General features: G+C 36.6%; 1 protein-coding gene across 2 annotated transcripts in view; it reads left to right on the top strand.

Moving 5' to 3' along the window:
• The window catches only part of ATP2A2 (ATPase sarcoplasmic/endoplasmic reticulum Ca2+ transporting 2), a 79,553-nt gene that overhangs the window by 43,050 nt on the left and 18,971 nt on the right, over window positions 1-17,532 (top strand). For both annotated transcript variants that reach the window (XR_014714254.1, XM_084649172.1), the window contains exons 7-14: window positions 3,272-3,357; window positions 5,529-5,993; window positions 9,382-9,470; window positions 14,053-14,155; window positions 15,223-15,354; window positions 15,451-15,573; window positions 15,782-16,000; window positions 17,037-17,372. Coding sequence is in view for 1 of the 2 variants with exons in the window: in XM_084649172.1 (XP_084505298.1) it covers window positions 3,272-3,357; window positions 5,529-5,993; window positions 9,382-9,470; window positions 14,053-14,155; window positions 15,223-15,354; window positions 15,451-15,573; window positions 15,782-16,000; window positions 17,037-17,372 (1,553 nt within the window). In the remaining variant the exon portion in view is untranslated. The remainder of the gene's footprint in view (window positions 1-3,271; window positions 3,358-5,528; window positions 5,994-9,381; window positions 9,471-14,052; window positions 14,156-15,222; window positions 15,355-15,450; window positions 15,574-15,781; window positions 16,001-17,036; window positions 17,373-17,532) is intronic.

Raw genomic sequence — 17,532 nt, 5'->3', positions numbered from 1 at the left:
GAGGCTAGGGTGTTTCTGGCAGATGCCTAGACATCTGGACATGAGCTCTACTTGTCCATAGTCCATTCAAGGATGTGTAAAAATGATTGATTGGGTTGTCTTCTCTCAATAGCAGTTAATGATCAGACAAATTAATAGTCGGTCATTGTTTTTATTTTGGATTTCAGTTTTACCATGTTGTAAACCTAATGTCCCTCTTAATCCTTCCTCAATATTCATCGCTTCATTATCTAGGCCTCTGAAGTGGCTATCATCCTCTGAGGCTGTAATGTTTTTCTCTAGGCTGTTCCTTTTCCTCCTCACTCCCAACAAAGATGATAGGCTCTTTATGCTCAAGGACAAAGTCCTGGGCTATAATGAATAGCATTGGGCAGCCTGATAGTTTTGATTTGTAACACCATTAAGGGGGAGGGGAGAAGGGTACATCCTGGAATATAAATTGGCCCTTCCACTTATCTCTAACATATTTTATTTGATCAGTTTCTCAAATTTGAAGGCAACTAATAAAACTTCATACAGAAATTTGAAAATATTGACATTAGCCAGTCTGAAATATGGCGTAACACAAAGTTACTGTAATGCTAAACTGGCCTCTGAAATTTGGATGACTTTTTTCAGAAAACTCATTCTCCCTAATTATCATATTCCACCCAAAATAAATATAGAAAGAAAATGAAAGCTTTTTTTAAAAACAAAATATTAATAGTGTCAATCCTTAAAATGATCTGTTTATTTTAAGAGAAAGCAGGGAGCTAAAGAGCCTCACTTAAACTCTAAATGTTACTTAAAATCTAGTGGTACTTATTCCAAAAATATGAATAGCTTGCGTTATGTATGCTTTTTTAATGTGAATTCTCATGTCACTGAAGTAGACAGTATTCTATCTGTCTGTCTGGCTTTTGATTATATTCATCAGTCCAGTTAGTTTCCTGATGCCTTACAGGGAATTATTCTTAATTTTACAGAATTTTATATCAGAACAGCAGGCAAGAAATTTCAGTTAGTAGATCTTAGTTGAATCACTTTTGCAGTGTCCAAATTCAGTGTATACTTTTGATTTAAGGAAAAAACAAATGAATTTATTTATAAAGAGACCAACTGTTGCTCTTTCATAAGTAGAGGATTTATCTTAGAAATAAGATGCTAAATGTAACTACAAACCTTTCGTCATGAGGAAACTGTTCAGTACCTAAGTTTAGTTTACCATCTAGAATTTCTGGGCAGGAGATCAAAATGTACCTTTCAAAGATGGTAATGAATAATACAGTAGATTTATATGCCCTTTTCTAGTTGGTGTCTTAGATCTTTTCTTTGAAATTTTACATAGGCAAGAATAAGGTCAGATTAGACTGAACTGCTCTTGTTAAGAGAACCAGCAGAAAAGTGCATTCTTTACTGAACTTACAGAACCTTTAGGGCTAGGAGACTAGGAAGAGGAATTGAAGGAAAGAGAATGGACCTTAATCTAACAGTATCCTGTGTAGACTCCTACCTTCGAATGGAATTAATTTCTTATCAATATTTCCAGACTTCATCTGAAAAATCTTTTCTGGTAGTATTTGTTGTGTAAAACCCACATCAGGCATGGGGTCTGAATGTTTTATAATCTTAAAAATGGATGCTCCCCTGAAGGAAAACCTTGAACTCACTTGAGTATAAAATCTTTTCACTTCTAAAACAAAGTTTAAAAAATAAAATCAAAAGGAAAATATAACCAGCTCTATCTTTTGAACTGTCCTAGAGATAGAAACAAATGCATATCCTTGCTGCTTACGTGTGTGTGTGTGAGATATGTAGCAACCAACCCCAGCGCTCTCTCTCTCTCACACCCAATCTATAATATGGGAGATTACTTCATTACTGGCTTCTACCCTATGTTTACATCTTATTTGAAAATTATGCTTCTTGTTCAGTTTTCAGCAAACACACTATTACAATGTTTAAGTTGAGAGAACACTAAGACTGCAAATCTGTTTTAGTAGCATAAGCTGATCTAAGAATTTTCCAAAAACATGTAAAATAATAAATTACATGATTCAGCACGAACTTGGAATAGATACAAGGATAAGTGAGACCCAAAGATTCCTTGCTACAGTCCTGCATAACATAGGAAGAATTATTATTAAATTCTGAGTAAGATCCCAAGTCTTGTCCATACATCGCATAAGAAAACTACATCACATCCAGTGCTTGCTGTTGAGTAAGCTGATGTCATTGGTGCCCTCCAAATTATCAGGAAATATCTTTAAATCTTTTTATAGAGGACACTGAAATCTGTGCCTCTTGATTGTCAGTGACCAAATGTTAATATCAGGATAATCCAATAATGGACCACAAACAGAAACCTGAAATTCACATTTTAAATCTCCTTGATAAAGTTTTCTTAAACTTAATTTAGTAATAAGAAAAGTGACTCAAACCACTTGATTATCAAAGTTTAAGAGCAAGAGAGCATAAGGATCTTATGATTTTTAAATTTTAAGGAGGCAAACTCTTAATTTCTGCAATGATCAGGTTATTTTGTTCTGTTCTTCAAACCTTTGATCAACAGCTTTCCTCCCATTGATTTTAATGTGGCACAATCCCACTAACATCTGTTGCTTACAGAACAGGAACCTTTCCATTGCTAGGTGAACATGTAGATAAAAGTCAGTATATTCATATTTCAGCATTTGTATTTTTGCTTTGAGAAAACTATCTCTGATTTTTAATTTTTCCAACTAAGGGAGCGAATGTTATGCAACCTGCTACCAATTGTCAGACATCCAATGAATATGGTAGACTCATGTCCAATGACAAAGCAGTGATAAGATCTAATTCTGTAAACAATAACATGATGGTCACTATTTAAAAGCGTAGAGGCAGCAGAAGTAAATACAATTCTACTGTACAGGAAATGCCATATAGCAAACAGTTTGAATTTGTTTACTGCCTTTTGAGAGGCAAAATACATGTGTTTTTATTTATTTATACACACACACACACACACACACACACACCACACACACACCCCTTTGTTCACGGTGTTAGCCAAGTTGTGCATTAATATCTGGTGCCCTAGGAATGACTTAATGCAAGATGGGATCTACAGTTGACATACCATTAAAACTTTATTGAAATGCTATAAGAAAAGTATATGCAAGTGCCATGACACAATATAAATACGGTATAAATTTACACTCCTTAAAATTGTATTTCCTATTAGATCAGTTTACAAGTAAAGTTAAAATTATACATAAAAATTCCCATTAACACTATAACCTTTATTTAGGTGAATCTGTATCTGTCATTAAGCATACTGATCCTGTTCCTGATCCTCGTGCTGTGAACCAAGACAAGAAGAACATGCTTTTCTCTGTAAGTAATATTTTTTAAAGTTATGACAGTTAGTGACTTACAGCAATATAGAACTTACTAAATGAACATTTGTGGAGCTTTTTAAGTCTTAGAACTTCAAGTGTTATGTAGGTTAAAGAACACTATAAATAATATGTACATGCTACCTTGCTGTACTCTACCAAACATAAACTGCTGGCTGCAGTCAAGCTCATCAGATTGATTAGAAACCCAGAGGAAATCCTGTCTGCTTTATTAAAATGAATCCTTAAGGAAAGGGTTTCTCAATCCAAATAAACTCGAGAAATGTAACTTCTACTTTGGTGCAGAATCTTAAGAACTAGCAATATTTCATAAAGAGGAATGATTTGAATTGAGCTTCCCTAATTTGTATATTGCGTCTGAATATTCAGTGAGAACTAGAAGCTTAATTTTAGTCTATGCGCCATTTCATTGCTTCATACAGACTGAAAAAAAAATTTGAATGCTTTAGGATGCTTAAGTATTAATTAGTAAATGAATGATTATTAGGTTATTGGTAAACTTTGCTTTTCAAGGTCTGATTCTGCCATTCTTACTCTCACTGAATATATTCATGAGGGCACCCATGTGAGCCCAGGAATATTCAGCGTGTGTACCAGGTGGCAGAAGTGGGCTCATAGTTAGCAAAATATGAAATTCTTTCCTTGCAGTTTAAGGGTGAAAGCTACCATGGCTGTAAGCCCATTGACTTGAGTGGAGTTGTTGCTTACCCAAGGACTGAATTTGGACATAGGTCTTAGAAGAATTTTGTCATGCTGCATGTTATGAGTCAATATTAAGAGATCTCCACTGGCCCATCCTTTAAGGAAAGTCTGCATATCTGGATTTATTGGGGAATGTTAAACTTAAAGAGAAATGTAGCTGAAACAAACTCCAAGCAGTCTGGACTTAGTAAGGTGGTTCTTATGAAATATAGAAAAATAGATATTGTAGGTATAAATGGCTAGTCTGGACATAAAAGTAGATTTTGATTCACAAATCTTAAGTAGTTTTAAAATGCTAACATGGTTAAGGGTGGCAACATGTTTTAGTCTTGCCTACTTAAGGTTTTAGGACTTATTGAAGTTTCATGTAACACGTCAAAGTTTTTGTGCAAAGAATTTTTTCACTCACTTCCTACCTGCTGTTTTAATCTTCTTTCCTAACTTACGAAACAGTAAGGAAGCCACTCTGGTGCTAAGAGCACATTTGATTTACTGATGATCTCTTGATAAAGGTGACATTGCTGACATTAACTCTTATAACATTTTCACTCTGTATTTCCAATACTGTACTGCATGAACTAGATCTTACATTTACATGATAGTGATAGCAATTAATGTTTGTAGTAGGCTTTTTGTAGGTGTCTGTCTATCTTGTACTCAGAGCAGGTAGCAGTGAAAGCATTGGGGAATCTAGCTTAATTTTACTAGCAACTTGTCTAGAATCAAGCAGTGAACAGTTTAAAAATTAGAAAAGCAGGTGTTTTTCAAACTGATAGGATAATATATATATATATACAGGTCTCACGCATTCCTCTCCTCATTTTTCCTTTTTCCACCACAGAGACTGTTTTGGCTTGTCTGTTTTTAGCTAAAAAACATCAAATTGTTATTAATGGAAAGCTCATTGACTACACAGTACTTTGGGTTTACTTTTAGTTTCAAGCTTAAATGAAAATCAGTAACTTTTTTAAAAATCCTACTTACTGGAAAAATTGTTACATGAAATGACTAAGATTTCTATAACTAAAAGAGTAAAAATTCTTCAGTTTATCCATTTTACTTCATACTGTGTTACTATTACTTACATAGTTAGCTTCCCCTTTTGTTTTATTTGGATCTTCCACAGGGTAATAAGGAACATAAATATTGGTAAGGGTACTTGTGCCCCTCTAAGGACTAATGTATACCACCTTACTGACCTCACAAAGAATGGCTGTCAAAATAGAATCCAAAATAACTTCTGAAGAACTGATAACAGTGAAATATGTGAACCACGTGAGCATTGCATCTTAAATTAGCCAAAATCAGAGAACAAACTTTCAAATAGAACTTAATGTCTTAGCAGAAAAGGTTATCTGTGAATCTGGTATGTAACAGGCCTACTTCAATGTTGTCACAGAACGACTTATGAATCTTTTTTCCCTTCTTTTTTCGATCCCAATTTAGGGTACTAACATTGCTGCTGGTAAAGCTATGGGAGTGGTTGTAGCAACAGGAGTGAACACTGAAATTGGCAAAATTCGTGATGAGATGGTAGCTACTGAACAAGAGAGAACACCACTCCAACAGAAACTGGATGAGTTTGGAGAGCAGCTGTCCAAAGTCATCTCACTCATTTGCATTGCTGTCTGGATAATCAACATAGGTCACTTCAATGATCCAGTTCATGGTGGCTCCTGGATTCGCGGCGCTATCTACTACTTTAAAATTGCTGTTGCTCTTGCTGTTGCTGCTATCCCTGAGGGTCTGCCTGCTGTTATTACCACATGCTTGGCCCTAGGAACCCGCAGAATGGCCAAGAAGAATGCTATTGTTAGAAGTCTGCCATCTGTTGAAACGCTGGGTTGCACATCTGTTATTTGTTCTGATAAGACTGGTACTCTCACAACCAACCAGATGTCAGTTTGCAGGGTATGGTGGATTGATTAATTTAGTCTGCATTTCCTCCTCCCCCCCCCCCCCCGGTTCTCTTATTAAACATTGTCTAAATTCTATTCCTATATGAAACAATGTGATCAGCTTTGCTTAGATGCCGTCAAAATCTTATTTTATTTGCTACAGTACTATTCCACTTTCAGTTCAGCGTTCCACCACATAATATTTAAGATTTTCATCTTTTCTGTATTTAGTTATGGCCAAAAATAGCTGTACCCGCACTTGATGGAACATTTTTCATTTGCAAATACCTTTAACTGTCTTATGCCACACAGTTTTAAAAACAGGGCCATTTTCCTTAGGACTATCTGTCCACAGGTCCAGAAGTATAGAACAGGTATATCAGAAGGAAAGTGAATAGATATCTTGCTTTATGAAGGTAGGCACTTGGAGACCTTCATAGAGTGAGAGAACGCTACAGACTATGAAGTGTTCAATATTATTTTACTGTCTTTGACTGTACGCTGTTGTTCCTTTTGATTTACTTCATACTGGGCATCATTGCTCCCAACCTTGTACTGACTCTCAAATGTCCACTCTAGCAGATAGTCAAAGAAGTGAAAAAAGGAAAGAGGCACCATCAGTGGGAATATGACCAAATTACAGCAACTTCCATGTCCTATTAAACTGTCCCCTTCACCCCCCTTTCTAACTTTCACCTCAATTCTGTAATTCATCAGCTCTTCCTCATTGAGGTTGTCTGCACTAGCAAAAATGGGGTCCATAATTCACCCCATTGCAACTCCAAAGGTGGAAGCTGTTATGTAATAGATGGGGCTTAGGTGGGGACAGGAGTTTTCACCACCATATAGCATCAGATCCTATGAAAGGATGTACCTCCCTCTGTTTATCCCATCTTCTCTAGCTTTATACTTGCAATAATGCAGAGATTTGAAATATTCAGGTATGCTGTATTGTAAGATTAATTTGGTAGACCAGAATTCAGATCTGAGATGCCTTCAGATATGAAAATAATCATGTACTGACTCAATTGCCAGTGTCACTTTTGATACTAGACATAGGAGAGTAAAGCAACTGACTGATTTTGTTCTTCAAAAAATAGTTTCTAATGTTGATTTAAAGTAGTATACCATAACTGCGTACTATTGTGCTGCATGTTCCGTTTCCAATCTTTCGTGCAGCCCTGCCACTTGGAATTCTGAACAGGAATTTTCTGGAAACTGTATTTTCCAAGTTGATACATTTCTGATTCAGATGAAGATTTCTTTTCTTGAAGGGTAGTTAAGTGATTATCAGATATTGGAGCTACTGTGCTGGCTATGTTACATGACCTCAAATACTGTTCAAAATTACTGTACCAGACCAGAATTTTAAATGTATAAATGTGCTATTAAAGATTTGGGGAAGCCCCCCCAAACCCCCAAAAACCCAGAAACTCTTAAACATTATTCTCTTTATTTATTCTCACTTGATTAATGGCAGGTTTTTCTTCTTTCCTTTTTAACCAGATTGCTAGTCCTACACAGAGTTAAGTGTTGTTGTAGTGTTCCGACCTAAGAGAGACAAAGCAGCTGCTCATTAGTATTCTGCAGGAGGTTACTTGCAGTGGTATTGCATAACTGCCCAAACCTTTATAGGGATCATTTCATCACTCAGGTGCCAAAAAGCAGAGCGCTTCCTTGTTCAAGAACATCCAGATACTTTCAAATTCATTTATAAAGTTTTTTTTTGGAATGCAACATTGGTCCTTTCTTATATTTAGAAGGCTTGGTGTTTTGGATCCTATGCACCATGATTCATTCATGTTTTCAGAAGCGTCAAATCATTAAAATTTTGCAACTGAAACTCGTTTGCCATACTTTAATGTAGACAAGTGGTACAGCTACATCTGGCTTCACTTAAGGAGGCACTGTGCATAGCTTTTCAAGAAGCCTTTGACATGGTAATTCCATGTGAGATTTATATCTTCTATATAGTGTGCTGTTGCTGAATTGTAGCCTGTAAATGTTTGTAGGAATTTAAAGGTTTGTATGACAAAGATTTAGGACAAGAGTTACTGTCTCTTCAGTCTGATGCAGTTTCATATTCTCTGGAGAGACTTTTAAATTCACCCACCTGTCTGCCTTCTGAATTTTAACTATTTTGTATAATTTTCAGCCATCATAAAGAGCAGTTATTGACTCTCTTGTTATTAAGACTTCAGTTTTTTCTACCCATGGGATTAGAGGCTTAAAGTAAAAGTGAGGCATTACCGAAACATGACTGACTGCTTTACTGTTTTTAATCTAAAAAGTTAATGTCCTGTTTCTCTGTCATATATGTAACAGCATGACTTTGTGGGAATGTTGTGACTGGTTCATATAATGGTGCCAATTATGTAATATATTCTATAACCAATTACAATCACATTGCTATACTATTCCCACCATGACCACTCTGTCAGCTGGATAGTTTATCAAAAGGCATTTGTCATTTTGGAATATCAGAACTTCAGGCATTAGATTTTTGACCCCTTGTCTGATTTTGGTTCAGCCTGTGGCTCATCTGCTGTGGAAACAGAGGACTAAAGGATGAAGATGACTGAGTCGGGGGGAGTGTCTGCATCCCTCAAATACTAGTTTATTCTCTATTTTAGAAATTATACTCCATTGTATGTTGCAGGGGTACTTGAGCTATTTGAATGCCCTCCAACACAGTAATACACTGAAAACAAATTTCTTTAGTAAAAAACTAAAGATAGGAATGCTCTTACTCAAAGGCTCATAGGAAAAGGTCACTTCCCTGGAGTCAGACATTACCTAAATTCTCTTGGTCTCTGATATCTAGAAGCAGACTTTACTGCTCTGAAGTACTTTGTGATTCTGTCTTACCTGATATGGTCTGTACAGATAAATCCATTCCGGACTTTCAATTGTTTGTTTTTTCTTGCCTTGGGACTACTGTGCTTTTAACAGATTCATAGAAAATTGGTATCTGGATTTATGTTCCTGAAGCCTAGGAACATACCGCCAGAAAGATCTTCTGCTAGAATTAGAATTACCCCCTGGGCACATGACTAGGTTAGGCAGTTCAAGCTGAGCCAGTCACTTTTAGCCCTTTTGATCAACTTGCTCCACTGTTACCACAGTTGATGGACTAACAATCCTGACTTGCATAACAATAGTGTTACATGCACACATGGTTAAATATCTGGAGCAAATAAAAATTATGTAGTCAAGGATGAATTTTAAAATAGGTATCCTTTTTGCCTGTTTCTTAGCTTTTCTGTGAACTGACTGCTCCTTCTTAAATTTTGACTTGTGTGTATATATAATGTGACAAATTCAAACTGATTTTAGTCCATTTAACTTTAGTGTCCTGATTATACTAATTTAATATTTTAAAACACTTTTTTTTCTTACAGATATTCATCCTGGAAAAAGTAGAAGGAGATACCTGTTTCCTGAATGAATTTACTATAACAGGGTCAACATATGCTCCCATGGGAGAAGTGTAAGTACCTCATTCATGTTAAATGTCTGCCAATTTATCCATTGGTTGTACATGTACAGACTGATCGGCAGCTCAGTACATTGAAGTATCTGATAACATTTGTTAATGTATCAAAGTTTCTCAACCATTGTGTATATAAATTTGAGGTTAGAGACGACCTGTTTTAGCCTAGAATAGAACTTCCTAAAAGGAAGTTAAACTCTGCAAAGCCTAAATCTAATGAAGCATCTTTAAAATATAAATTTTTTTTTTTTTTTACATTGTTCACTTGACAACTGATCTTCCAGAAATGAAGAATTAGGGTTGTGGGATTTATCTTGTTGAAAGCTTTTTAGATTTACGGTTTTTTGAAAGATTTTCATAGTTTAATAAGTATCTCTCAATGATGCTGCATGGGACCTACATTCCCATTCCTTTATGGAAATTATAGTCACCTGTTTAAACCTAGATCTTAAATTCTTGTAATCTCTCTCAAATAGTATTGCCTCCTATGAGGACAGTTGAGAATTCATTGACTCTTTGGGTTGCACTCTGTTCTGGAATTCACCTTTTTTCAAGCCAAAATTGAATAGATGCTCAGGACATGCAATACCCTTTGAACTTTGTAGATCAGTGCTTAAGGATTGGTCCCTTACTTTGTATCTACAGTAGCTTTGGTTTTTATCTAAAGTTGTACGCTGTGAACCAGTGTTTCTCATCAACTTGTCCATGGACTGGCTCTGGTCCCTGAGATCTCCCTGACACAGTTTAGGAAAGCAGCAAGCCTGTCCCTGTAACCTTATCAAAAAGGTTAAGAAACACTGCTCTAAATCACTGGCTTTTTTGAAAAGGTGAATAGCTTTATTGTCTCTAGTGGAAATATTAATAAACCTAAAGTTACACTACTAGGATGGAGATTTTTTTTTTTTTGTTTTTCATCCTTACAATTCTGAGAATCCTAGGATCGTACCCCAGAGAGAAAATATCTTTCAGCAGAGAAGTTGAAAAAAGGAGCTGTGATAAATAACTCCTTCTTGGGGGGACGGGGTATGCTTTTTTGGATATATTTTAATTGATGAGGATTTTTTTACAAAATTTCCCTATGCAACGAGGTGAAATATATACTTCACCGTTTGAGGTTTGGCATACGTTGCTCCAAAAAGTCAATAGGTTTTAGCAATGTCCGTAGTGATAACCCTCACAGCAGTAAATAGAGTTTTCAATATTTAGAATGCTTAATTCTGTATATTTTATTTTTTGTTTAAAAGTTAATTGCAAATAAGACTTTGAATTTCCATGTCAAGAAATAGGTTATTTTGGGCCATCCGAAAGACTTTGTAGCAATTTCCTTTTTATATAAGGAATCTTCAGGTACATGTCTATTTACATTTACCCAATACCAGTCAGTGAATATGGAATGTTAACATAAATTGACTGATGTCAGGACTTATTAATAAAATAAAATATATATAGTCATCATTCAAGTAAACAAAATGTGGGAGTCCTTGAGAAAGCTCAGGTAGGATACTGTGCTTGTGCATTTCATAGTTCTACAGTATGTCACCTTGCCATAAAAAAAAATTCTGATAGTTGAATCTGCAGGTCCTTACTGCAGATTGATAATCTTCATCTTTGCTTGGAGAGGATTTTGTCATTCAGTCCACTGGGTTTTTTGTTTGCTTGTTTGTGGGGGTGTATGGTTTATAACCATTTGGAACAATAACTGACTTCACCTTGAATTTAAAATATTTTTAAAGCAAATAATTCTCCAGGACATCAAAATAATATCATTCCTATGTAAGTTAAGAAATAGTTTTTTGGGTGGTGGGTTTAAGGGCTAGGAAACCATTTTTTTCCATTTAGGTGGATGGAAGGAGGCACCTAAAGTCTTGGTACTTCATGAAGTTTCTCTAACTCAGGAAACACATTAGCGCTTTCTGAAAGCTGAAAAACTTTATAAAAATAAATGCATTGAGAGTATGAATTCAAAAGCATATAAGTTTTCTGTTGGAACAGTAGAACCAGTTTTTCTAATGAAATTGACTATGGAGCTGAAATATTAAAATGTAATAAGAAAAGGAGTACTTGTGGCACATTAGAGACTAACCAATTTATTAGAGCATAAGCTTTCGTGAGCTACCTCACTTCATCAGATGCATATCACGGCTGTTACTCTGAAACCTGTCATTAAAATGTAATACTCCTCTTGTCTCTGTTTGCCCCGTACCATTTCTGAAGAAACCTTATTCTGTACACTTTACTCTGCAGCAGTGTATATGACCTATGCACACCTTCACTATCCTGGAGGGAGTGATCACGCCAAAAACTGTCACTTTGACTCTGAACTTTAAATTTCTCTCTTTGAAATCTCCTTCACTAATGTAAGAGCCTAAAGTCAAAAGTGAGGAATTTAAAGTGCCCTAGACTCTGCATAGAGGCTACTTGTGCACACCATGACTGAGTCTCAGAAACACAGGGAAGAGTAAGGCAAGAAAAAAACAGTGCTGTTAAATGATAAGGTTCCAGAGGTTATCCAAACAAGTTATCCTCAGAAAATAGAAATCCTACCCAAATGAAGACATTAGAAAAGAGCATAACCTATGACAGGTAAAATGTGAGATGAAAATTAAGAGGGCTGAGAGAATTTGAAGTAATTAATAACACACATTCTTGTTGTATCTATACTAAATTCCCTATATTTTTATATCTTTGCCCGTAGCTGTAACTTAATATACAAAATATTTAAGAAGGAATGACCCTTTACATTTAGATTCTATATATTTTACTTTATTTATTTAAGATTACTGTTTTTCAAATATGCACTTCTGGTTATTTATACGGTATACAGCAACAGGTTCCAGTATTTGTATAATTTATAGTACTACAAAATAACACTGGAAAAAAGCTTGCTATGTAGCTCGATTTGCTGTATGTTTACAAGATACGTTGTACAGACGCTCCCCAGGTTACGGAAGACCCGATTTACGCAAATCCACACTTATGGGAAAAGTTCTATAAGCTAGAAATAGAAGTTTTTTTTTGTTTTTTGGTGTTTTTTTTGTTTGCGCGTAATGGTCAGGTATACGTTTCTGACTTACGCAAAATTTGAGTTACGCAAAGCGTTCCGGAATGGAACAATTGCATAAGTCAAGGAGCATCTGTACTATGTATCAGTAGTCTGTTTTCGAACTGAAGTACACAGCAGAAAAATGGACCCATGCTGATGGACAGCTTCTGTTTAGGGGGTAGACCGTATTCACTGGCTTATTTTTAAAAAAAAAAAAAAAAAAAGTACCAGCAGCAGTTGTCATAATGGTTCGATTATTTCATGCTAACCAGAGGTATGCTAATGTTCTATAACATAAGTCTCTATAAGTAATACCATTCTAATGTGAATATCTAAGTGTGAAAAGTAAAGAGGGGATGTAGCTCTAATATATGGAATTAACATTTGCAAAATGTAATCTTATTAATGTCATATACCACTATGAAACTGTTTAAGTGGGTGCTAATGTTCATAATCAGGAGTGGGTCACTCCTGGAAAACAAATAATAATTTTCTCTCTACTGGAAACTAGAGAGAGAAAAGAGAATAGTCTTATGACTAAAGAACTGACAAGAGTGAGTCACAGTCCAATCTGTGTTCTGTTCCTAGCACTGCTATAGATTTCCTATGTTACCTCCTACAAATCACTTAAAACTCAGGTCCTCTATTTTCTTGCTGTAAAATGGGGATAATACTTGTAAAGGTAAATCCATTAATCTATATGAGGGGTTTAGATACTCCGAAAGCCATAATAAAACCTGTTAATAAAAATAATCATCCTCTTTTCCCACACTTGCTTATCTCCTTTTCAAACGCTCACCTTTTTTACTTTTTACTCTTTTTGCCCCTAAGCTTCAAATCTAGCACCCTCTCTTCTCCTTGAAGTTCTTCCCTAAAACAGTACTTCCAGGAATCCTTCCAACACTTGTTTTCATCAATACTCCCACACCTTCTTTTATCTGAACTTTTGATCCATAGCTGTTCTTGTCTTTGGTCTTGTTTGTCTTAAGCTGTGAACTCTTAGACCCATTCCTTGCTCCTATCTTATTTAGCACCATAAATGTAGATTGTATCTTAAAAACTGAGTGACACAGGGAAGAAACAACAACAACAAAAATCTGCTGCCATAGTTCCCACAAGGGCTCACATAAAATGGCGAAATATGTCTCTAAAACGTAAGTCCTTGTTGAAGAGGGGAGCACAAAGTAAAATCCAGAAATTTGTATCCATACTCCTTATTTAAAGCCCAGTTTAAAGGTACAGTGCTCCCATTTTTTAGCTCTACCTTGCATTTTGCGGGATAGAATGTTTCTTTGAAACAAATTCTGTAGTGCCACGTCTTATAGCTCAGAAAGAACCTCACCTTTAGAATCTTCACTAAACACTGAATTTGCATCGTTTTCTATCGTTTGGTATATTGAGGGATTAACTAAGGAAGAAATGGGTGAAATGTAAGAGCATAGATAAATGGCTCAGTAACTTTTCACCCCAGTCCTTGTATGTATGTTTTGTTTTTGTTTGTTTGTTTTTTATTTATTTATTTATTTATTTTGACAGGCATAAAGATGACAAACTTGTTAAATGTCATCAGTATGATGGCCTTGTAGAACTAGCAACGATCTGTGCACTTTGTAATGATTCTTCTTTGGATTACAATGAGGCAAGTCAATCTTTTTTACAATACAAGAGGAAACCAGAATGAAGTTAAATGCTTGTTTTTGTCTAATTTTACTTTGTATCTTTCCCCAAAGTTGGGAGGTGCCTCACATTTTTGAGCAAACTCTCAGGGTGTTAGTGACTTTCTAGTCTATTTCCCTGTAAAGCACAATGTTATAACCACTATTCTTTTGGTTAAGGGAGACCACGTAGTCCCTTAAGAACCAGTTAATACTACTCCTTATTTGGCTAGAGAGGACATTGTTAAGCAACTTGAGTCAAAAGAGTGAGACTAATTTGTAACTCAGACCTGTCTCCTCCTCAGCAATGTAGAAAGCACTGCTGCTAGGCTTTCCTGCTTGTCCTAAATCACTATCTTGAAATGATAAATTGCAAATATAAATTAGGAAAATACAGTAAAAACTTTGTTATCCAGCATGCTGGGAGAATGGGGGGTACTGGTAACCAGATTCTCCCCCCCCCCACTTATTTAAGCTTAACTAAGAGGTAGAGGGAGTTTGGGTGTGGGAGGGATGCTGGATCTGGATGGCACTCTCCTTGGGCAGCTCCCCACAAGCGGCGAAATGTCCCTCCCGCTCCTAGGTGAAGGCGCGGCTAGACAGGCCAATGGGAGCTGCAGAGCCAGCGCTCGAGATGGGGCGGGGCAGTGTGCAGAGCTGCCTAACTCCCTAACTGGGAGTTCTTTCAACTCCCAGTTAGGGACCCTGCCAGCCCCGCACTAACCAGAGTATAAACCGGACTGTAAACTGAACTTCCAATGAAGATCAGAAATGCTGGTTTATAGAGCTTTCCAGTTGGTAAAGTGCTGGATAACAGCTTTTACTGTAGCAAAAACAGTTTTCCTTTTAAGATGAGGATAAAAGGTTGGTGAAATCTGACATTTTGGAGAAACTTATTTCTTTGTATGTTTTTTTATTATGAACTGCAACAAGATCTGTTAAGTATGGTTTCCATTCATTGTGTCACTTGAAATTTCACTGTGGTGACTTGCCAAAGGCCAACGTTTTTATAGCAGTAATAATAATTCTCAATTTTTTAAATGACTTGAAGGCTAAGGCAGTGTATGAAAAGGTTGGAGAAGCTACAGAGACTGCACTCAGCTGCCTGGTTGAGAAGATGAATGTATTCGACACAGAATTAAAAGGGCTCTCCAGAATTGAACGTGCAACTGCTTGCAACTCGGTCAGTACTTCCAGAATACTGTAAACAGTATGTGATTTCAGTTATGTTGTTTGTTGCAATCTGAATGCAATGTTGTTGTTAATGTCTTCTTTATAGGTCATAAAACAACTCATGAAGAAAGAGTTCACTCTGGAATTCTCAAGGGACAGAAAGTCCATGTCTGTCTACTGTACTCCAAACAAACCGAGCCGGACATCCATGAGCAAGATGTTTGTCAAGGCAAGTTCAGCATATGAGAAGTATAGTTTTGAAATGGCTACAAAGCAACATGACTCTTGAAGTTGTGCCTAGACTAATTGTAGCTGAACCATGAGCATAAATGTGCGACTAATGTTATCAGTTTTGGAGATGGACTGCTTTCTTATCTTGTGTGAAATGGTTCTGTGATGGAGAGCAAAGTTGCTCATTTCTTGCTTTGCTCCTGTAGGGTGCTCCTGAAGGTGTACTTGACAGGTGTACTCATGTTCGTGTTGGAAGCACTAAAGTACTATTAACTCCAGGAATTAAGCAGAAGATCATGTCTCTCATTCGAGAGTGGGGTACTGGTAGAGACACATTGCGTTGCTTGGCTTTAGCAACACATGACAATCCACCAAGAAGAGAAGAAATGAACCTTGAGGAGTCTGCAAACTTTATTAATTATGAGGTTAGTTTAGTAAAAAGCTTGACTCTCTCCTTTGTTTCAACAGTTTTTCTGTAAGAGTAGTGACGTCTATTAAGATTGAGTTAATTGCCTGTCCTGCAAACTCACCTTGAAATCTGAGGGTCAAGCTGGGTTCTTTCCCTTCTCTTGTATTTTCATTAGTAAAGATTCTGCCCTCAACTATCCGAACAACTCCATTATATTTCAATACAATTACATGTATAACTAGAACTTCATTTTTGAAGACAGTGGAAGTTGCAGATTATTTGGCTTGGAGAATCTCTTGCTAGCAGTAAGCATGAGAAGGAAAGACTAGACTCTGAGTGCAGGTGGAATCTGCAAGGCTGGCAATTAAATCACCTTTTAACTTGTGAACTGAGCACACTTAGAGCTGAAGGCAAAGAGAGATGATACATTTGGAAATGCAGAATGCCATTTTTATAGTCACTTCTCAGGGTAGGACCACACTTTAAGTTGCTCCATATGCTTAACCCATTGAGACTCTTCTCAGCGTTATGTTTCAGAACCAGAGGATGCTGCATAACATGCTGCACTAGCACAAAGTCAGGATTACAGAGACAAAACTTCCCAGTTCTGTTTCAGTTCCTTTCCTTCGTCAGTGTCTCTTGTAGTCTGCTTTTCAAAATGGTCTGGATTCAGACCATAGTACGAGAAATGAATATTTGAGGCAAGATACCATGAAGACTGAGTATGCTGAAATACAGAGATGAGTCTGGAAGAGCCCCATAAGTGGGGAAAAAAATCTGACTTGATATGCATGGCATACTTGTTGAACCTTGTCACATACTAGTTTTGAACAGTGAGGGAGGGTTGGTGGGGGGTGGCATGCAAGTTTATAGAGGCCTAAATTAAGTATAAAATTGTTGGATACTGTAGGATAAAAATGCTATTTTCCTTTTATAAACTAATGTTTGAGCTACTTTGGCTTGTGGTGAAAATTATTTGTGTACTGTCCTATCAAAGAAATAAAAGCATCTCCTAATATTTTGTGCTAAAGCTCAATGTCCTCTTGTCTCAGACCAATTTGACCTTTGTTGGCTGTGTGGGTATGCTGGATCCCCCAAGAACTGAAGTAGCCTCATCCATAAAGTTGTGTAAGAAAGCTGGTATTCGTGTTATTATGATTACTGGTGACAATAAGGGCACAGCAGTAGCCATCTGTCGTCGTATTGGTATCTTTGGAGAAGATGAGGATGTTTCTTCAAAAGCTTTTACTGGACGTGAGTTTGATGAACTTTCCCCAGCTGTCCAGAGAGATGCTTGCCTACATGCTCGTTGCTTTGCCCGTGTAGAGCCTTCCCATAAGTCTAAGATTGTTGAATTCCTCCAGTCTTTCGATGAGATCACGGCAATGGTAAGTAATTAGAAGATTGCATGGCTTGTAAGAGATTTTACTTTTAAAACAAATTATATCCCATCAAACTAATGCCTAAATCTGACAAATTTCAGTTACTTTTTTTAACCCTGGCAATTACAGGCTGGTAAGCCTGACTTCAGTACCAGGCAAGCTGGTT

Source organism: Lepidochelys olivacea, assembly GCF_965140295.1.
Source record: "Lepidochelys olivacea isolate rLepOli2 genome assembly, chromosome: 15".
NCBI lineage: Eukaryota > Metazoa > Chordata > Testudines > Cheloniidae > Lepidochelys > Lepidochelys olivacea.
The sequence above is the reverse complement of the archived record's forward strand: the minus strand, read 5'-3'. Positions and strand labels throughout refer to the sequence as shown.